Genomic DNA, 19,504 nt, shown 5'->3' with positions numbered 1-19,504 from the left:
GTTCACCAAGATCATGCCCCTGGGAATGTCAAAGCCCAAATCAGACAGTCTGCCTTTGCAGATCAACTTTTTAACAATTAAGCTGTATTAACTCCCACCCCAGAATCAAGGGGGTCAGAGAGACAGAGGGTGGGTTGGGAGGGATCCAGGTTAAATATATAGTTAGGATGATTGGTTCGAGTAAGAGCTACTTAGAGCTGCTGTTAAAGGGGAAACAATTCCCTAAAGGAATTCTACAGGATCCCATGAGAATGCTAGCAATTCAGCCATACTTAGCTCATGGAATACTGAATTAAAAGGCATTTGCCTCATAGCATTAAACTTCTTGTAGGTTCATAAGATGCAAATGAAATGCTAATGTTAAAATCAAAAGGGAGAAACTACTTATTCTGAGAGGAAAAATATAAGAGCTCTACTCTAGAATACTGCGAATGTAATGTAAGGAGAACCGGGAGGACAAGACTGGCAGACTTTCGATAAAGATCACAGCGGAAGCTGGAGCTTAATAGTTTCTAGCAGGAAAAGAGAAAGAATTCAAAGGCGTGTGTGGGCGCGCGCGCGCGCGCTCCCGCTTGTTTTATTATTTCTCCTGCCACCAACTTCCCTCATCCCCATCTAGCTGGTGACTCAAGTCTTCTGATGAAAGCGCAGTATGTGACGATTACTAGTTGGCATTCTCTGCTGGAGACTAGTCTCACACAGGGGTGTCCCTGTGATGCACGGAAGGCTATTTAATGCCCCGGCGAAGCGGTTCTGAGACCAAGATTTTATTATGCTTCGTGGATGAGACTTGTGATCCCACATCCCTGATTTAGAGCCACTTAGGGCTCCGACAGCTCCACCCCGGTGTTCTAGAGGGAAAAATTCCTTCATGCTCTCTGCCTGATCTGAAAGCGACACAGCTTCCTGACGTTCCGCCTGGGAGGTGGTTCAATCTTTAGAAATTGCCAGAGAAGCCTGTCCATCTGCTGGGATGCCTGGCTTTCTGGAACGGACAGACGAGGAGAAGCTTGGCTTTTAATCTGAGTAATTTGAGGATTTGTTTGTAACTTAAAATCGCCGCTTAATTCAAAATAAAAGAGACACTCGCTCTGGCTTTGGAAGACATTGGGAAAATCCGTGTAACGAAGTATGATCTAGAAATTCCTGATTTAATTTCCCCCGGGAAAGAGTGAATATTTTCTATTTGCTAGTGGGCAGTCGACTCAATCTGCCTGCAAAACAAGGTGCGTGCGAGAAGGGCACGTGGCGGGAGTAGGGGGGAGGAATCAGCTTAGTGAGTTACCCCCTCCCGCCCCCACCCCGCCAACCAGTAGCTGTTCTCTTAACTCCCAGGAGGTGAGTTCCCACCTTTGCCACCTCCTTCAGCCCCTTCCTCCCTCCTTCGCTCTCACCCTTGGACCCGAAGTGCGAGTCCCCGGCGAGGTCCCGACCCCCACCTCCCTGCCCCACTACTCTCTTTATAGGAGAAGGAGGCTGAGATATCACGACCGAAAAGTCCCTGAGGAGTGAGCCGGTGGATAGGCGTCTGGGGGCAAGAAAAGGGCAATCTGAACCGTGGCGAAGCTGCGTGGGCAGCGTGAAGTGAGAATCCGTAGGACTAGGGCAAAGATAACGCCACAGGGAAGTGGCAGTCCTGGGGGCCCACCCAGGAGCGCGCAGCTCTTGGGCGGGCTCCCTATTGGCGGGCGTGGCCCCCGGGGCGGAGCCACTGGAAAGCCCCGCCCACTGGGTCTCCGGGCCTCGGCGAGCGTGACAGCCCAGTGGAGCTCCTGAGGCGGACTTCTTCTCGGACTCGGTCCTGCAGCGCCTCTAGGCTGCAGATCCAGCTCCTACCACCTGCGCTTGGCTCCACGTCCCGCGAAGCTGGGAGGAGAGAGGAGAGAGGGAGGAGGCGAAGGGAGGAGGAAAGCGGCAGCTTACACACGCCTTCCAGTCCCTCCACTCAGAGCAGCCCACAGACCGCTGTTGGCGCCGCTGCTATCGCTGCCACCGCCGCTACCACCTGAGGAGACCGCCTGGACCTGTCGCCCCACTGTTGCCCCTCCCGGCAACTGTTTCCTAGCACCAGGCTTTTTATGCGCACTGCCACTACGATTATTATTATTATTCCAAGAGAAGGAAAATAACAGACCAGCTAAAAAGAACCACGTATACCTTTCCGAATTACTCAAGTGTCTCCCGAGAAGAGAGGGTCGCCGGTCCCGGGAGGAGCAGCCGAAGGGGCCAAGGGCGTGTGTTGACGGGGAGACAGGCGGAGTTGGGGCACTGCGTGGTGGAAAGTTGCGGGCGGCGGACACCCGAAGGTGCAGCGCCACAGCGCAGGGGGCGGTGTGTCTGGGACAAGCCGCTGCCCGCTTCGTCCGGACCCGCGAGCGCGCGGGCAGCGCGGGGCCGGGGAGGACGCCGCCTCCTGCGGCGCGGACTCTGTCGGTGGTCCCCGAGGAGGAGGAGGAATATGGCATCGAAGGCGGCCTCCTCCTGCCGTCTGGTCTTCTGCCTCTTGATCTCCGCTGCTGTCCTTCGGCCAGGTAAGAGCAGGGACCTCAGAGCAGCCCCAGGCCAACCTGGGCCGGGGGGCAGTTTCCTAGGTCCCCGGCCCGGGCCTCGCACCCCCGGGGAGGCGCGCCGGGGCGCGTGGGGGAGGTAAGGGGACGGCGGTGCGGGCACAGAGCTGGCCCTGGGTACCCTCACCTGTGCCGCATATTTGGGTTCGACCGGTTGGCTGAAGTTGGAGCAGCGACTGGGGGGACTGGATAAATCTCCAGGAAGTTTGGGTGCGGCCGGGGCCGGGGATCCGCGGAGCCCACGGGTAAGATTCATCTGGTTCTCTCCCCTTCCCCCCTGCGGCTCCAGCCTGGGCGGCGAGCTCTCGCCCTCTGACCACCCCTCCAGTCTCTGGATATCAAAGTCCACGTCACTGCGCTCTGGGCAGTTTTCCTTTCGCTTAGCTCTTGGAGGCAATAGCTCGCACTTTTTCGTGATAAATCCCCTGGTAACTTCCCGTGGTGAGAGGCGAAGCGGGGATGGGAGGGGGAGGGGTAGAGGAGGAAGGGAGGGCTTCAATCACTCCCTTTTAAAACCTCCTAAAGCTCCGACCGTGGTTTGGACGCCGTCTCCCCCATTGTCTGGGTGGGTGGTGAGAGTAGGGGTGATGGCGGGCAAAGAACGCAGCCTGGACTGGAATTCGCAGCCAGGTTTGTGAGCCCTTAGTGAGGGGGTTGTGACCTAACCTAACCACAGGACCTGTGACCTAACCTCAGTTCTCAGTTCTGTATTGAGCCTCATAAGAAAAAAAAAGGCAAAAGCCCCAACAATTAATATATCTCGCCCGGAAATCTCTGTCCTTGCCCTTATGGACGTCCCCTGGCACTGTCATCCTGAGACCCGCCGGGTGGCTGAAGTGAGTTGACCCTAACAGGAAATTCTGCGTGCTCGCCGTCGCTTGACAGAGCAGCAGGTTAATTTTTCTCTAGACATGAAGATTTGGGGGGAAATTTTTTTCTCCCTTTGAAGTTTTGATCTCTAGCCCCTCGTAGACAATTGCAAATAAAACTACTTGTTATTTCGGCTTCTGTTTGTACTCTTGCCCCTTTCTTTAGTTTTTATCAAAGAAAAACTCACTTCCTTTTCGCGTCTTTTAATTTCTGCACATCCCTTCAGTTGTTGGCATGCTGAGGTCAAAGAAGAGGTTTGAAAGCCTCTGGAGCTCTCCCAGAAAAGGGGGGAGAGTGGGGCTCGGGGTTAGTGCCTGCAGATCCCTAGTGTTTGTGAACTGCCGCCGCGGTGTGTGTTAGTGGTGGTGTACGCGCGAGGTGCGGGCCCCCTCCCGTTCTGATCTCATTTTTAAAGTTCCATTTCGAGTCGAGGTAATGAGCTCACCTGCTGTTTTGAGGCTAGAGCAAGAGGCGTCTGTGACAGATCGCCGGCTCTGGGGCTGGGACTGTGAATCGAGAGTCGAACAGGATTTAAAAGCAGGTGGAGGGGGGTGAGAACCCCCCGGGAGGTAGGAAGGAGAGACCCCCTTGGCTTTGGCACTGTACGGATTTCACTTTTTCCTGATCCCAGTGTGTGGTGTGGGAAGGAGGGGCACTCACTCTGGAGCCGAGGGGAGAGAGGAGGGAGGATGAGGGTTTTGTAGTTTGTTCAGTGCGAAGATCCACACGCCCACAGTCCCACAGCTGGTTTTCGGTTTAACCCCCTCGCCACTTTGAGAGCGTAGTCTCACCTACACCACCACGCTCGGACCACAGGCACACTCCCAGTTTCCTTTTCCGTGCTGCAATTTATTTTCAGTTGGACCACCTCAGAGGACAGGTTTTTCCGCACATGTAACTGCTAAAAAGGGAGAGGTTCCTCTTTCTGATCTTCTCGGCGATTCTTTTGACGCAGCAAGCTCGCGCGTTTCTAGCCGGCACCCAGCTGCGCGCTTTCAGCCAGCGGGGCGGGCTCTCTCACCGCCGCCTACCCGCTGCTGATCTGCGGGTCAGGAGACTCAGATCCTCAGATCAACGCTTTACTTGAAATTACCCGGCTGGCAAATGCGCCAGATTTTCTGTGCGGCGTCAGTGTGTTTTAAAAGAAAGAATTATGGCACTAAAAGCGCCACGTCCAGACTCAGGGTGCAAGTCCTGGACGGCAAGTGCCCCTCCTCCAGAGCCTTCTGCACCGCTGAGCCCGGGGGGGATGCAGCACCAATAGCTGGCTTAGGCAAAGGGACTGAATGAAGGGTTGGCCCGCCTGCAGCCTTTCATTTCCGGAGCGGTTTTGATAGTGTGTCCAGACCTAGAGAACAAAAGCTAGAGTTTGTGAAACTGCCTCTGCAGGTCTGTCGGTCTGTAGTCGCTACGTAGCCATGGATATATTTTAGGTATGGCATGTTACCTGTTTTGAAGGCAGGAGGAGAATTATCTATGAACCACGGAAACTGAATTCGGAGATGAAGGCAACGAAGTTATGAGCTCAGCATCCGAGGAAGCAAGAATTTTATTATTCTCGTAGAAAGAGCGTCAGCCTGTGGTAACATTTTGTATTGCTTTAAAAAAAAAAAAAAAAAAAAAGGCTTTCCTTGATTATTTACAACAAGGAGATGGGCCCTGAACTGTTTCTTCTCTTGGGTCATCTGTGTGCACCCCCTCTGGAATGTTTCTTAATTGCTCACTGATAAAAAGTTCATTCCAAGACATAAGCACACTTAAAGCTTTTTTTTCAGTGGGTTATCATGTTTGGAATGTATCCGTTTATCTCAATAGGCCTTGGGAAGAGCATCAATTCAAATAATGTCCTTTCAGACTAACAGATGTGGGACTATTAAAATTTATAATTTCAAAACTGCAAACTGCTTAGTAGGCAGTAATACTGCTTTTTCTTTGATGATTTATTTAATCCAATAGCAATTTATGATTTAATGGGGCACTATTTTCAGTAGACTGCTTTCCTAGGTTTGTTTTGGGACCATTTACCTTCAGGCACTTGAGCAAGTCATTTCACCATTTTGGGTTTCAGTATTCTCATGTGTAAGGAAAAGGGTGGACTAAGGCTCTGCTCTCTGAGAGCTCTGCCAGCTCAACCGTTTGTTTCTAATGACCTAGGGTAAAAAGCCCATTTAGTCAAGGCAGAGTCATTTTCCAACTGTATTTTTCTAATGTTTTCAGACAGCCTGGACAGACACGATTCATATAAGTTGTATTACTAGAAAAATGTCAGTGGATCCCAATTGCTAGATTTCTTTTTTTTTCCTACTTTTATAAACTCGTATCTTGTGATTACTCCTCCAAGCCTGAATAAGGCTATTAAAAATATATATACTGGAGAGAATTAGTCTCCCATTCTCCTGGGAAAAGAGACCCCAACAGTCAGAAAGGGCTTTAGGTCGTAAAAAAAAAAAAAAAAAAAAAAAAAAAAAAAAAAAAACAACCCATTTATGCAACCCATTCCTTCTGGAAGACTGGCTCTATTTAAACTTCATATATAGTTCCTAGAATAAAATGTAAGTGATGGTTGATGCTAATATGTTTATGTGACAAAGCCTTATATGTACACCCTAAAAAGGCTCCTAAACAAAGAAGTTGATTTGCTCTATGGTTGTAAGTACAAAACAGAAGGAAATAGAAAATAGTAATGCTTTCCCATTGTTTTCAAATCTATAGAAATCCAAAATATTTTCATGACTAGATTCCAAACTTTTTCTGACTTTTTAGAAAATTCAAACTAGCATATCTTTTTAAATAGAAATTTAGAAGAAAATGCTTGTCTACTGTGGACTTATTAAAAAGAAGAAAATCAATAAAAACCTACTTTAAGACTCCTAAGTGTCAACAAAAAATTATTTATAATGGAGTCAGTACTCATGTGTTCAGTTTTTAGCTGTGCTGTATAAGAATGTTGTAAACTTGGGGGAAGTTATTTTTCTACTCCTTTTTATTTACCATCTGTAAAATTATCTCCCTATGTAGTACATTGTCCTGATTTTGGTGAGATTAGTAACTCCCTTGCTCAGCATTTTGAATTTTTCAAGTAAAACATGCTATATTAAGACTTTTATTATATTCTTAATAGAATAACACTCTTTAATTTATTCCACTTAATTATCACTTTGACCATTTTATTAAAAGCAGGCAAAAATGTTTCTTTTCTTTTTTTCTCCCTCAAGTTTTCATGGCACTAAATATAGGCCTTTGTAAAACTGAGCACTAAGTTGTCAGCATTACTTAGTGTAAGATGGCAGCTTTTTGTCATATAGTATTTTAAATGCTTTATAATCACCTTGTTTTATATTCCCAAACACACCTCTTTTTGTTCTGGCCATCTATTTCACATAAAACATCATCAAAGAGTTCTAGCTCTCTGACACATGCAACATGTTATCCCAAATACGCAGGAGAGCAACATAGGTACAGCTATGATAAAAGAGTATCTCTGTGCCTGTGTGTATACATGGAAACTTAAATTTAGTTCTTCTCAAAGTGTTAATTTTATTCTTCACTGTTAGGTTTTCAAAAGGCCCATTTTATTTCTCACACATGAATGTATGTGGCATATTAAGATGAGCTAACCCACTGGAATACTAAAGAAAATTTTCTTGGGAGTGCTGCCTGATGAATTAATATTTATTTGGTTATTACTTTTGGATATCAGCTCCTTTTTATTTTCAATAAAATGTCCAGAAAAAGTCCATTTATATTTCTCATTACTTTTTTTTATTAAGGCAGAAGTTTCGTTTCCCTATGGAGAACAAAGCCAAGACTAAAATATATCTTCTGTGTTTAAGAAGAGGATATTATAGGCTCTTTGATAAGGTTAAATCCTACAATTATTACAACTATCCCTATAGTGTACAAAGTGTTATCGTATATTTGGAGTTACTGATATTTTCATCCAGCTAATTTCTTTGTTTAAGTAACAAAATTTATGTTCTTTTCCCCCAACCTTATTAGACAGAATACCATATATATTTCAGCTAGGACTAGTTCCAATTGTGCTGTGGTATTCAGTAGTTGTTTTATGGTAACCTATTATCATAGCCCATTATTGTAGTGTATGTTCCAAGAATGAAATTAGCTTTTACTGCTTCCTCTCTTATTTATCCAGTCAGTTTTCAATTATCCATTCCATTCAGGGGGCAATCAGAGTTGTGCAAAATCCAAAATAGTTTCTAATCAAAGGATTACATAATTCAACTTTGAGTTGAGGTACTTCAATGAACATGACTGTGTCTGATCTTCTAGCATTGCAATAAAATGAAACAAAATTGTGGGAGAATAGACTAATCAGAAATTAGACAGCTGTCCAGTTTCCCTGGCTTGCTTCCTTGCCTTTTTCCCCCTAAAGCTCTGTTCTCTATCACTCCATGATCCATACATCCTGGTATATCCAAGACACTCCTGGTTTATGCCTGGTTTATTCGATTATTAATGGTACCCTTTTTACTCTCAAAAGTGCAGTTTGGATGGCAAATTAGATGATCACAATAATTGTTAATGACTTGACTGTCTATGTGTCTGTCATAGAATACTTAACTATAAGACATCCCTCATCCTAACAAACTGAATATTTCTAACCTTTTAAATTTAAGTATCAGCTATAGTGAAGTATCAATAAGAGGTTATATACCTCTTTAATGTCAAGTATAAGAGAGATATAAGGTTATGGCTGGAAACCCAGAATATTGTAGTAGGTGTGGAACATTAAGGATTCCATGGATTGGAGTGGAAACCGAATTGACCTGAGATGCCAAGAGAATAATGATGTTTGAAATTCACCTGGGAGCTATACTTAGCCATGCAGTTATCTAGGGAAGGCCTGTTTCAATTTGATCCTGAAATCCTTTCTTAGCCAACTGCACAATTCCCACTCTGTTCTTCTGTGGGATTTCTCAGTAGCTCCACTATCAATTTAGATCTAAAAATCAATTTTCAAGGATATCTATAAAATTGAAGGAGGGTCTCAAGTCTTTTTGTACATGTGAACTACAGTTGTGTCAGTTAGATATGGTGACCTGACTTGGGACAGCCAACAATATAGCCAGAACAGTTGGTGCCAAGACTGACTATTCCTAATTGATCACCCACATGTTATTTGGTTCAAATATCTCTGAGTGTCCCAGATATTCAGAAAACTCCAAAAGCAGATGGAGGTAGGAAAGGTGAGAGGGTATTATCTAAGCACACGGGTAAAGGATGCCATAGATTTGTCCTTAATAAGACGGATTGAAGGGAGCGGGCATTGGACACTGTGGCTAAAACTCTTGTCAGCACATTTCCAAGTACTTTCCCTAATAGTAGGGAGGTTTCTGGCTATAAAATTTACCCAGCTCCAAATCAAGCAAAAAACAGAAAAATAAGTCTCGCTACTCTTATTAAAATTTTGAACCACAGTGTATCAGTTAACTATGCCACATAATAAAGTACTCCAAAATAAAGCGGTTTAAAACAGCAACCATTTTATGTAGTTCATTATTTTGCAGTTTGGCAATTTAAGCTGGACAGTTGGGTGCTTTTCTGATTTTAGCTCCATGCCATTCTACTGTAGTCTGCTGTGGGTCAACCTATGAAGCTTTGCTTCTGAGATTTGGCTGGTTGTTCAGGAAAAATTAATTCTTCTCCATGGTCTTTCATTTTCTAATAGTCTTCCCTAGGCTAGTTCTCTTGATGGAAGTCTACCTCTCAGGATAGTAGTGAGGGGTGTGGCAACAGCAGGGATCCTTACTGCAGATCCTCAGCCCCATATTCACAGTCTACACCCTCTTCTTTCAGATTATTGGGCAAGAAATATTATAGAGGCTCATATATTATAGAGTAGTGTCCAGTAAGAGTACTGTTTCCTACTGCTCAAACTTTATCTTCCCCAGGAATAAAATTATGGAAAGTGTATATGTGTGTGTGTGTGTGTGTGTGTGTGTGTGTGTGTGTGTGTGTGTAGGGAGAGAGAGAGAGAGAGAAATTGAAGGGTTAAAGGCATGCAATTCATGATCAGAAGCTAAAATGTGGTAGAAGAGGGGTTATTGGAAAAATGAGAAGGTGCCTTAGATGTCTATCTTGTTCAGTTTTCTTATTTGACAGCTGAGATAGATGAAGATACAGGTAAAGAGATTAACCTAAAACTCAGTAGAAGATTAACCACCATTTTTAGAGACAACAATGTCCTTAGTTTGATGTATGTTTAGACCCATAGGTTCAAGGTTTTGGAGCTATGAAGAACCTTAAAATTACTTAGCTACTTGCCTAAGGTCATATTGTTAACCAATCCAAAATTAAAACTCTTGTCAATTAACCATTCAATGTATAATAATAGCATTCAATAAATATTTATTGTGCCCAATATGTGCAAAGCATTGGACTTGGTGCTGGGGATACTGCCATGAACTAATTACTACATAGCTAAGGTCCACTGTCACTCCAAGAAATTATGTTCTCTCTGGGAAACAGACATCAGTCAACTAATTATATAATTATTTGCTAGAACTTTTGCTAAGTACGGCAAGGGCACATAAAGAGCATTTTACATCAGTGTGGCCAAATTTGGTCTAGAGTTTAGGAAAAACTCAGAAAGGTTCTTTCAGGAAGTGATATCTGAAGTATGAGATGAGAAATAATCAAACAAAAGATATGGGCTGAGAGAATGGGATGAGTGAAGACACTAAGGAGGAGGAACATGGCTCTAACTCCTGGAGGTGACCAGGAATTCCTTGAAGTTGTTCAAATACTTTTTTTGTAATTTCCCTAATTTACTTACCAGTTACGGGGTTCAGAAGAGGATCTCTTTGATTTTATTAAAATGCTTATATACTAGCACATATTTGCATATAAACTTCCCACCCTTTAAACTATCTAGTGAGGACGTACTGTACCTTTCCTTTTTCACTTTGCAGCACATGTTGGAGATTAAGAGAATATCTAGTATCAGCACATATAGCTCTACCTCATTTTTTAACATGGTGTATTGGAATTTACTGTACACACCATAATTAACCGTTTCCCCAGCTCTTGGAAATGTAGATTGTTTCTAATCTATTTGTTACAAACAATACGGCAGTGGACATCTTAATACTTGTTCTTGTCCATATGAGCAATTATGTTGGCAGGAAAATGTCTTAGAAGTGAAATTGCTGAGTCAAAGAATATGTGTATTTTTTGTTTAGAAAGAAATTCTAAAATTACGGTTCAAAGAGTATATACTATATTGTATATTTGAAAGTTGCTGAGAAAGTAGATCTTAAAAGTTCTCATCACAAGAAATGATTGTAACTATGTGTGGTGACGAATGTTAACTAAACTTATTGTGGTGATCATTTTTGCAATATATACATCTATCAAATCATTATACTGTACACCTAAAACAAATATATGTCAAATATATCTGTATTTAAAAAAGGGTATCTTTAGTCCCAGCTAAAGTATATGGGGATGCATCTTCCCCATACTTCCTCCATAATTCTGTACTATTACTATAACTTCTTAAAAACCAGGATATGTTGGTTCTTATTTATTTAAAGTTTATGGAAAAAGTGAGAATTATAGGAGTAATAGGCACACACACTCATATGTAAGGCAAAAGCTATAGACAGATTTGTGCCTAAATTTTTATACATGGGATGGAACCACAAATGTAGGAAAGAAGTGCATTTATTATGAATTATTATCATTTCTCTTTCCACATAAGATGGGTAACTTTTAGAACATAAACCATGTAATTGTAAGCCATATTTTCTTCCATTTTAGAAGATTCATACTCTGTGATATGAGATTAACTGAAGCAGTGGATTAACAGGCAACAAGATGTGAGCTTTAAGAGTAGTTGATAATGTTTTTCATTACACAAATGGTTTCCAAATATTCGTGTTTGTTCATTGTAGATGCAATATACGTCTAACTAATGCCATTTTGTAAACCCAGTTTAATAGTTTTACTAAACAGACCAGTTATTTTTAAGTAAATCATATTTTGAACATTTCTTCCAACAAGTTTGTTTTAACAGGCTTGTCAAAATTGTTTATGAGCTGATAAGAATACCATCTTCTGTAAATTTATTAAAAAAGCCAGTGCTACTAAATGTTTCACCCTGTAACTTTTGGACCTATTGTGAAAAGGAGTAAAATATATTTTTATAGTTACTTTTATTTAAAAAAACATAAAATATGTACATGAAGAGTTTTCAACAAGCATATGCTGAAGATATATTTTTAAAACAAGGCAACAAACACTCATAATGGACTTAATATTAGTATGTATATACTGTAATTTTATGAAACTAAAGCAGTTTCTGCTTAGCATTCAGTTTTAAATGTCCAAACTTGTGGCATTTATACTTCATTCTGCAAGCATTTTCTCTATGTGGTGATAGGTATGACACTTCCCAAGAAAAGTGTTTATGTTGGTCATAAGGCATAGGTTTTATATTTTTGCAGAGATGAGCATGGCTCTAAATATGAATAATGCTTTTGATATCAGATCTAAGAGTAAAATGCAATACATATTTGGATTTACCCTGTTGGATTAATCCCTTACTCAACACAACCCCAGTATATGGTAATTTAGTTCTCAAATAGAAATTTTCCTTTAGAAATGATTTATTAGCATATGATAAAATTGCTTTTCTTATCATACTAGAATGGCAAATAAGTATCTGTTTATTAAAACAAAACCTGCATCTGTTCAGCTTTTTTTCTCTTTGCTGATAAGAAGTATGTCTTCTTTCTAAAATAAATGATAAAACAATAAAAAGAATAGAGTTTCCAGGTATAGTTTAGAGGTTATCATTTTTTAGAATTGATCCTAAATGTTTAGCTAGAAAGGATCTGAACAGCCTGAGTAGTGACTTTTTTGTGTACAGTGTGGCTATACCTCAGTGGTATTAAAAACTAATTGCTTAATTTTTATAGACTGTCAAGGCTTACAGATTTCACAGACTGTCAATACATAGCATATATTCCATTGCACAAGAGCTCAAGAGCTTGGGCTCTGTATCAGAGCATTAGTTTGATTACTGTCTCTTGTCTTTTTTTCTCTTTTGTAAATGAGGATTACAGTACTATCAAGTTCATTTGATATGAATATTCAAAAAGATAATGAGTGTATGGCGCATGTCTCAGTGCGTGGCACATAGTGGACTCTCAACCAATAATAATCATTATGAATCACATTTTTAAGTAATCACAATATTATAATAAATGCCAGTTTATTCATATCAGAAAAATGTGTGAAATACCGCATTTTACTGGTTGGAAGATATATTTAGTTCCATTAAACTACATTTTTGAGTTTTCATAACAAAATTGGAATTCATATTCTTACTAGGATGTAGCATAGTCCCGGTATCTGTCAAATAACTTTTTAGTTTTACCAACTCAAGGAAAACAAAGGAAAAACACAAATTGAAAATTGCAGCCTTAAAATGTAATTTCTTGCAAACAAAAACCGTGAAAGAGAAAGAACACATTCTAAAATTATAAAGACATATGTAATTTACAATATTATTCTTAGAAATTGATATTGCATATGTGCTTCTGTAATTTGAAAGCTACTAGAGCTTAGAAAGAGAAAAAATTTACAATTATTATAATAGAATTGTTTTGAAGATAAAATTATGATTTTAAATACAAGGCATATTTTCTCAACCATAATTCAATAGAGGGAGCTCCACTACTTTTTTTTTGTGAGCACTGGAGGGTGCTTTATTAATTATGATTTTCTGGTGACCTCTAATTTAATGGTGAAATTACTAAAAATCTGTAATTTTAATATTAATGTTTTACTGAAATTGAGTAATATCTTCCTCTTGTTAATGGAATTCAAAACATGCTTCTACGAATAATTGTTTTAAAACCCTAGTTCTTAGTTCCCTATACCCTTTGCATAATAAATCACTAGAAGAAATAAAGTAGGTATACTCTTGAGAAGCATACTTTAATATAGCAAAGCATCAAAGGAGAACAAAGTTTATTTCCAATAAAATAATGAATATTTTGATAATACTTTTGTGGTATCTATTAAGTGAAAACAGTTATATATTAGAATAGGAGAAGAAAAATAGTATTTTTCTCACTCTGCCTAGATTTTTAATCAAGTGATTATAGATTTCTATGTGGAAATGGCCTATACTCATATCTTTCCCTCTTTTTTATTTTCCCCAATATCCCCTTGATTTAGATAACTCCAACTATATTTTCAATCTAAGTTGATATCCATCACCTGTGTGACCCTGACAATTCATTTACCCTTTATGAGGTTCACTTTTGTCAAGGAAGTATTGTCTCATATGATTTCTAAGATCTTTGCAGCTTAAAATTTCTTTTTTTTTTTTTTTTTTTTTTTCTTTTTGCGGTATGCGGGCCTCTCACTGTTGTGGCCTCTCCCGCCGCGGAGCACAGGCTCCGGACGCGCAGGCCCAGCGGCCATGGCTCACGGGCCCAGCCGCTCCGCGGCACATGGGATCCTCCCAGACCGGGGCACGAACCCGCATCCCCTGCATCGGCAGGCGGACTCTCAACCACTGCGCCACCAGGGAGGCCCTTAAAATTTCTAAGCTTCAAAATTATACATTGATTTAGAATATTTTATATAGGTTTGAATCAATGGTAAGCAATAATTTTTACTGGAGGTCCAATTAAGGAAAAAAAGGTTTTAAATGACGATCCCCATTTACTCTTTATTCAAAATGGAAATTATATTTTTGAGTTCTGCAGAAAATTGCATAATCTCACACATAGACCTCCTAATTTATTTCGAAAATGCCATCAGTTAAAGAAACGGCCCAGTTCTCTGGTACATGTAAGAATCTCCAAAACAGAGACAGATTTTAAACATTTTGTATTAAAATTAGATATGTGCTCTTGTGGCGGTGCTGGTAGGGCAGCCTGGGATTGAGGCCTGTAGTTTATGCATTACGGTTTTAAGCGTTCTTTCAAGTAAGTGCTGGTTTTATTTAGTTTTCTTTCTGTGATAGATTAGAGTTTGAGAATGTGGCTTCTGGAGCCAGACTGTGTGGTTCTGAGACCTGTATCTCCATCCTCCACCCTCCCAGCCCGGTGACACTGGGCAGATTGCTTAACCCGTCTTCTGTCCTAATTTGTGCAGTAGGGTCAAACTCATTCAATAGTATGACTGTCAAATAATACGCTCTCAATAAATTGTTAGTATTATTGAAATATTTAATTTCAGTTCATCTTTCCACCTTCCCGCAAATACAAATATAAACCCAGCTTACTCCGATGAGTACATAAAGAAGAGAGGTCTCAGGTTGATCAAAATCATAAAATTGATAGCTGTAGCTCCTCCCCACTCCACCTTTTTTTCCTACTCAAGAAGTGGAATATTAATGAGAGTGATGTCATATTATTTATTGGGCATAACCTTGAATCTATTCACTATATAAAATAAATAAATCATTCACAAATGCCTAGACTTTATTCATTAATTATTAGTATCATATTTATGATGACACAATTCTTATCTGATAATGAAACATCATTGCATTTTGATCCTGTGGTTGAAATCTAAACTTAGAGGTAAAATTAAGGCTAAAAAAGAGACACCTTGCAGATTGTAGTTCACAGTGTCTGAGAGCATATTGCTGTTTTAGGTCATTTCTGTAAGTTGGCCAGAGGTAACTTAGGAGTAAGAAAATGTGTGTGTGCTTATAACAGATTCATGTAGACTCTAGATTCTGAGTAAAATAGAGTAGTGATCATAAACAGTTTTAAGGAAGTGAACAAAATAAACAGTCTAAAGTTTTCAGTCTAGTGCCCCTCCAATCTCTTCTCCCCTCTGCCATTAAAATGAGTAAGATATGAATAGAATCTTGTAACTGCTCTGCTTAAATTACTTCAATGGCTCCCTGTTACAGTAAGGATAAACTGCAAACTTATTAGCATAGCATTTAAGGTCCTTCATGCATTTCTCAACACAGTCTTTCTTGGAAGTCCATGCTCCAGCCATACTTCTAAGTGTGCCATGGCCTTCTTGTTTCCTGTGTTGTTATTCATGTCACTGTCCTCTTCCAGAACTCTCTCTGCACCCTCCCCCATCACCCTCCCTTTGTCTGAAAAATAGCTAGCATCTCCATCCTTCAGAACACAGTTTAGATTCCATCTTCTCCAGAAATTCTTCGTTGATCGCCCTAAAGTGTCCGTTCAGTGTAGTTCCAGAGCTAATTTCACTTATTGCCTATTGCCTGTTTATTCATTTCTTTCTACTTTAGAAGATTTTTGTGTTCTAGAGGCAGGGCTATGTCTTAGTCTTTTTTCTGCTCAGTGTCTACTGATATACAGTATATCCCCAGTACATATATGATGATTGAATAAACACATTAGTCAAAATTAGAAATATCGATTATTAATAAAGCCTACATATATTCACATATGAATTAGAGATATCTGTATTGAGACAATTTTTCAATTGCTTTTAAAAATTTAATTAGAGAGTGACTAATCTCCTGAATTATGGTTCTTTAAAAAAAAAAAAAAAAAACAGTATTTGCCGTATTCTACCCAAGCTACGCAATGAAGTATAAAAAGAAATGAAATAAAGTTAGACTAATTTTTCTTCCAGGTGTCAATCCAGATTGACGTAAAATAAAAACCTTAATAACTGTCTTCTTTGAGTTTTCATAGACATTGAACATTAAATGTAAGATCATCCAGAGAAATACAAAAATTTATTTAAACTGATTTATTTAACTAAGTTTTTCTAGGATAACTGTAGGAACACATTCTCAGTAGGCATTAAATGACTGGTAATATTTTTATTTCTCCTGTTTTTAATTCTTAGATTAAACCTTTGGATCAGGGCATTTTACTGAATATGGCAAAAATAGTATAGAAAAGATTTCATGAGAAGTTGATCAATCACACAGGCAATATTGAATATATTTGTACCACAGAAAATATGTGTGTATTGTGGACCATGCCATGAATGCTGTTAACAGTAAAATATCAGAGATAATTCAGAGAAAATCTAGTGTTACTTTTGCAGAAGCATTTTTTTATTGACGAATTAAAATAATTCAGACACAAACCTAAGATAAAATTGTAAGATTTTCTTTCTACTGAAAAATAAACCTTGAAACTGACATCTTTCCTCTGGGCAAAATAATCTAAATCCTTATAATCTTTTTAATTAAAGTCTTTTTTTTTAATAAGCCTTTATTTTATTTATTTATTTTTTTACTTTACTTTGGATCCTTCCCAGTTGTTCTGAATTTTAACTTCCCTATGGTTTTATTCCCCATAGAAAACGTTGTTAGTAAATTTTTACTTCTATGGTCTGATAGTCAAGTCCTGAGTTCCCACAGAGAAATTCTAATATTTTTCTAATATGTTATAAAACTTACTTGTCCAGATAAACCAATATAAATGCAACATGTTGTCACTGATAGCTCCCAAGTATTGTATACCTACTGTGCTCCATGCACAGTAGTACTTTACAAAAGAATGACCAATATATTTGTATAATCAATTTTAAATGTAAAAACTGTACTTTTTATTTTATTTTTTGAATTATAAAATACTCTCACTTTCAGCCTTTACAATATAAGACTTTGAATGCAGTATAGCATATGTATCAAAAAGTAATCAGAGCAAAGGTATTATCAAATAAAGCCAAGTAAATGAGACTTTCTCTTTCTTTAAATATTTAAAACTGGTTGGGCCATACCAATGTCCTGTTAAGAGTTTGGATTAATCAAGTAGTCTACATGAAAATTATTATTTTTTATCTCTTCTACTTGAAAAAATGTTACCCATTTCTATGACAAATATTGCATGGATTCTTGGGTTCTAATATAGATTTCACATTAATGATATTGTGATCCAACAAAATAATCTTCCCACAGACATGTCAGACAATATAAAAATAATAGAGATTTCACTTTTCCATGGAAGCAGAATCTAAGGTTAATACAATGAAATAAGTTTCCTCATCAACAAGCCTTATTTTATTCTATGTGAATAGGTTTAAAAAATTAATTTTACTATAATGGGTGTAATTACAGGAAACATTGAGTGTTCTGTATATGCTGTAGAGGACATGTGATACTTAAAGGAGCAGCTTGTACTACTGAGGAAGGTACAGGAGGGAATGAGTGGACCTCTCTACAGAGAGAAAAGAGAGACAAAACCTGAATGCTAGCATGAAAGAGAAATTGCTGTTTAAAAAGAGATAACCACAGATTGCTTACATGGACCAGTAACATCATACTATAAAATAATTTTTCTTTTCGGATCTGCATGTAGTTGATAATACACTCTAATAATTTCAAATTTGAATCTCTCTTCTCAATAACTAAAAATCACTTAATTTTTTATCTTGGAGAGGGGAGAACAATGGCTGGAAAGAAACTTCTTACAGAGAAATTTTGATGTAAATCTCTATTGAAATCCAGATACTTATTGACCAAGTTTAGCAGTGCTTATCAAATTCTACAATAGCAGAATGTGAATTCATGGTTCTTTATCAAAGTTGAGTAATTCTGAACAGTCTAGGGCATATCATTTAATAGTGAAATTACATAAATATACAATACATCTGTCAGTTTCCAACTGAGCGTATTTGTGTATACTCAGATCTTTGGTGAGTGCTAAAGGCTTATCTGTACAGATTCAGTTCCCTGAACCAGTGAGAATCTAGTAAGACAGTGTTTTTGAAACTACTCTCCCCAAGAGATGGATGGAATGTATGCTATTAATATAGTATTGAATTATCTGCTCTAAATCTAGAGATCAGAGGGCCTGAGATAATACTTGAGCATTGGGATTTTATTTCAAAGAGTGGGGCTGGGCTGGAATAAAGAGTTTACTTCCCAAGTGTGCAGAGGAAGTTAACATTAGAGAAATGAGTATAACAGAGAGATGAGTGGGTGACTAGTCAAGTTCTGGACAGGGAAGTCTGATGGGTGAACAAATGTGAAGGAAGAAGAAATGGATTTTAGAAAACCAGAATTAGGAAGACAAAACTGAACCAGTGAAATGTGTTTGGTTAGAACAGGTGCCTCTACATCTGTTTGGAATCAACTACGCAATGGTTCATGCATGGGCCAACTGAATAGAAATATTCAAGGCCATAATAAACTGCAGATTTGGTTCTACTTAAAGCTTCCCTCTCTTGGTTTATTCATAAAGAGAGAGCCCAAACAAATCCATTCTCATTAGCTAGGGACATTATTACCCATGCTTAGATTTTGCACGACTTTTCCCTACATCCCACCTTCCTACCCCTTTTCCCCTTGACCTTTACATCTAGACATCAGACCCCACTCCCTGAGAGCCTAGACTTGGCCTATCATCATATTAAAGTAAATATATATGTTTAGTTGCTTAGTGAGTTGTAGATTTTTTAAAATTAAAATTATGTGGGAGATGTTTATTATTTCCTATCGAGTTAGGCATATTTATAAGAAGCATACCTGTTGGGACACAAAGCCCAATTCAGGAACTACCAAATAACTGGTATCACTGTATGCCTTTTTCAAGCACGGTCTCCAATGTTTAAAATGCTATCCTTCTGAGCTTAATCCTTTAACATGAAAACAAATATCAAAGGTAGTATGAAGAAGTTATCTAATAAACATTATTTTCCCAGTAGTTTTAATCTCACTCTGGTTAATATATTAAGTGTTAATGATATTTCAAATTGATAACTTTTGAGTTTTATCTTCTCTTTTCACCTCAGATCATTTTCTAGATAGAAATTTAGAGATTTCTCCATAAGAGAAATAGAATAGCTGAGGAGTAATTACAGTTTCCACATCAGTATTTAGTGGTCAGACAGACTGAGCTTCCAAATGAGTTTGCTATAGGAATGGCAGGAGGAAATAAAAATAATAAACGATCCTCCCCACCTCCCGCAAAAAACCCTAAGAAACCGTCAAACAAAGCCCAGAAACGCTTCAAACATAAGATCATCCTTTACTTTTTTGTTGGTTATTTACTTTGCCCTCTGGAAATATTGCACAACCTGTTAGCTTTTTCTCTTTAGATGTTTGCAGGATACGGAATGTACTACTAAGTTTA

General features: G+C 39.1%; 1 protein-coding gene across 4 annotated transcripts in view; it reads left to right on the top strand.

The window, feature by feature from the left end:
- The first annotated feature begins 1,756 nt into the window (after window positions 1–1,756).
- ALCAM (activated leukocyte cell adhesion molecule) overlaps window positions 1,757–19,504 on the top strand; it is a 208,086-nt gene continuing 190,338 nt past the window's right edge. For 2 of the 4 annotated variants that reach the window (XM_082625200.1, XM_082625199.1), the window contains exon 1: window positions 1,758–2,531. In XM_082625200.1, the coding sequence (XP_082481326.1) occupies window positions 2,459–2,531 (73 nt within the window). In that variant the 5' untranslated portion in view covers window positions 1,758–2,458. Of the gene's footprint in view, window positions 2,532–19,504 lie in introns of all 4 variants that reach the window. The other 2 variants (XM_082625201.1, XM_082625198.1) reach the window with 2 other exon arrangements.

Source organism: Mesoplodon mirus (assembly GCF_964341445.2).
Source record: "Mesoplodon mirus genome assembly, chromosome: 6".
In the NCBI taxonomy this organism is placed as follows: Eukaryota; Metazoa; Chordata; class Mammalia; order Artiodactyla; family Ziphiidae; genus Mesoplodon; species Mesoplodon mirus.
This window is presented reverse-complemented; position numbering and strand designations above follow the sequence as displayed.